Here is a 2,835-nt window from a genome sequence, read left to right on the forward strand (position 1 = left end):
AAGGTGCTAATACTGATAGTTCTTTCCCTCCTAATTTTGTTAGAGAAAATCTTTTAAAGATGAATATGAATGAAGTTTTTTCTTATGGCAATCCATTCACATGGTGTAACAGAAGATTCAAAAACCCATTAGATTTGATATTTGAGAAACTAGATAGGGGATTTATGAATGATAATTGGGTTACAGCTCTTCCTCAAACTAGAGTCACGAATTTAGGTAGAGTTTACTTTGATCACTGTCCTGTCATGGTTAAGTATTTTCATTTTGAAAGGAATATCAACATTCCTTATAAGTTCTTTAAGTGTTGGCAGCTTAATCCTGAATTCAAAGATATTCTTCACAGTTCTTGGTCTAAAAGGGTGATTGGTTCTCCTACTTTTGTTGTTGTTAATAAACTCAATAATGTGAAGAATGATTTAGTGCAATGGAACATTAATTCTTATGGGCACATAAAAACAACTATAGGAAGGTTAAATTCTGAGTTAGAAAAACTTCAAGCTTTACCTTATACTCCTCATATTGGAGGATATATCTTGAACTACTCCAATCAACTTGATTACTGGCATGAAATAGAACATAGTTTCTACAAACAAAAATATAGAATAAATTACTTTACTTAATATGCTAGGAATACTCACTTTTTTCATAATACTGTGAAGCTAAGAAATATGTATAATATCATTCACACTATTAGAGATGATCAAGGAAACTGGTTAGAGAATAGAGAACAAGTAGCTGATTTGCTTTCTAAGCATTTTAAGAAAATCTACACTTCTTCCAATCCTAGTCACAATGATATTGAAGATGCTTTAAGGTTTGTTAGACCCATTATTTCTGATGAAGTTAATACTTCTTTAACTGCCATTCCTTCGATTCAAGAAATCATGGATACAATTAATATTATGTCCCCTTGGAGTTCTCCGGGTCCTGATGGATTCCCGGATGGATTCTTTAAGGATAACTGGGACATTGTCCATTCTGAAGTTATCACTCATGTGTAGAGCTTTTTTAAAAAGAAATTTCTTCTTAAACAAACAAATTTCACCTTTATTACTTTAATACCAAAATCAAGAATGCTTCCTCCCCTCATGATTTCAGACCTATAAGTTTATCTAGTTCTGTATACAAAATCATTTTTAAGATTTTAACTAATCGATTGAAACCTCTCTTAGACTCCCTGATTTCTCCTTTTCAGTCTGCGTTTTGTTGCAAACCGACAGATTCATGATAATATTGTTATTATCCATGAAATTCTTCATTCTTTTAAAAAGAAAAAGAAAAACTCTAAAAATGGTCATTTAGCTATAAAACTTGATATGTCTAAAGCATTTGATAGATTAGAATGGTCTTTTATTCATAATGTTTTTAAAAAGCTTGGATTCTCCGAAGATTGGTGCAAGATGGTTTATCAGTGTATTAGTATTGTGTCTTACTCGGTCCTGGTTAATGGTTCTCCTGGTGAGACCTTTCTCCCTACTCGGGGCATTAGGCAGGGTGATTGCCGTTCGCCTGATATTTTTATTTTGTGCATGGAAGTTCTGTCTCAGTTGTTCCTAAAAGCTGAAGAAGAGAAATTGATTCAGGGTTTTAAGTTCAAGAAAAATAGTCCTTCTATTTATCATCTGTTTTTTGCAGATGATTCTATGTTGTTTGTCAAAGCTTCTGTCACTTATGCTAGGAATATTCTCAATATTATTAATGTTTTTGCTAAGGCGTCAGGTCAGGCGATAAATTTTGAAAAATCAGGTTTTATTACTAGTGGTAAAATGCATCATAGGCACATTAAAATTTTATCTAAAACTCTTAAAATGAAGTTTCTTAGTAGTTCTGAAAAATATTTAGGAACTCCCCCTATTTATAGGTAAGGATAAGATGAAATCTTTTAACTTCCTCATTGAAAACTTTTATTCTAGATTGAATTCTTCTAAGAAAACCAATTTAAATGTTGCTGGAAGAACATTTGTTACTAAGCATGTGTTGTCTAGTTTATCGGTTTATCATATGGCTTGCTTTCCTCTGCCGAAATATGTTACTTCAAAAATTGATTCTATTCAGAGAACATTCTGGTGGTCTAAAAAGAATCCTAAACATGTTGCATATTATCATTCTTGGGGTGATATAGGAAAATCTAAATTGAGTGGTGGCTTAGGTATTAGGAACACTTATGTTACTAATAGGGTCTTTATCTGTAAACTTGGTTGGAGATTAATGAATAATCCAAATATTTTGCTTACTTCCTTCTTAAAAGATAAGTATTTTCCAAATCAGAACTTGTTAGAAATTGACAAGGCAGCTGATTCTTCATCTTGGATTTGGAAAGGCATTGTAAATGGGTTACAATTCATTATGGCTAATTCAGTGGTAAAGATAAATAATGGGGCTTCCTCTCATATCTGGAGTTCAAACTGGATTTCAGGGTATAGTAATACTCCAGTTTCTTTTAACCCTAGTACATTAATCATATATTTGTTAATGAACTCTTGGACTATCATAATAACTGTTGGAATGTTAATCTGTTATCTACATTGTTCTCGCCTGATGAAGTAACTAGGATTAGGTCTATCATATTAAACCTTTATCAATGTGATACTTTAATGTGGGCTCACACCAGGAATGACAAGTTTACAATAAAATCATCCTATAGAGTCTATATGAATGATTCCTGCTCTTCTGATGTTTCTGATTTTTGGAGAAAAGTCTGGGGTATTGATTGCTTGCTGAAAATTAAGTTCTTTTTGTGGAAAATTTTTGCGCATAGGCTTCCAGTTAACTCGTTGATTCAGTTTTATAACCCGAATGTGGATGTGATATGTCCTCTTTGTCATAATCATGAAG

General features: G+C 32.4%; 1 protein-coding gene across 1 annotated transcript; it reads left to right on the top strand.

The window, feature by feature from the left end:
• The first annotated feature begins 1,316 nt into the window (after window positions 1-1,316).
• Window positions 1,317-2,547, top strand: LOC113332871. The gene is made up of 2 exons (XM_026579369.1): window positions 1,317-1,861; window positions 1,914-2,547. Exons 1-2 carry the CDS (start codon window positions 1,317-1,319, stop codon window positions 2,545-2,547), a joined length of 1,179 nt encoding a protein of 392 aa, XP_026435154.1.
• Window positions 2,548-2,835: the final 288 nt, after the last annotated feature.

The sequence above is a fragment of the Papaver somniferum genome, unplaced genomic scaffold (assembly GCF_003573695.1).
Source record: "Papaver somniferum cultivar HN1 unplaced genomic scaffold, ASM357369v1 unplaced-scaffold_132, whole genome shotgun sequence".
Taxonomy (NCBI): domain Eukaryota; kingdom Viridiplantae; phylum Streptophyta; class Magnoliopsida; order Ranunculales; family Papaveraceae; genus Papaver; species Papaver somniferum.

Bases quoted from the DNA above. Each gene is read 5' to 3' on its own strand.
- LOC113332871 (XM_026579369.1), top strand. From the start codon at position 1,317: ATGTCTAAAGCATTTGATAGATTAGAATGGTCTTTTATTCATAATGTT. The intron at 1,862-1,913 runs GTAAGGATAAGA...CTTTTATTCTAG, and splicing joins GGAACTCCCCCTATTTATAG to ATTGAATTCTTCTAAGAAAA.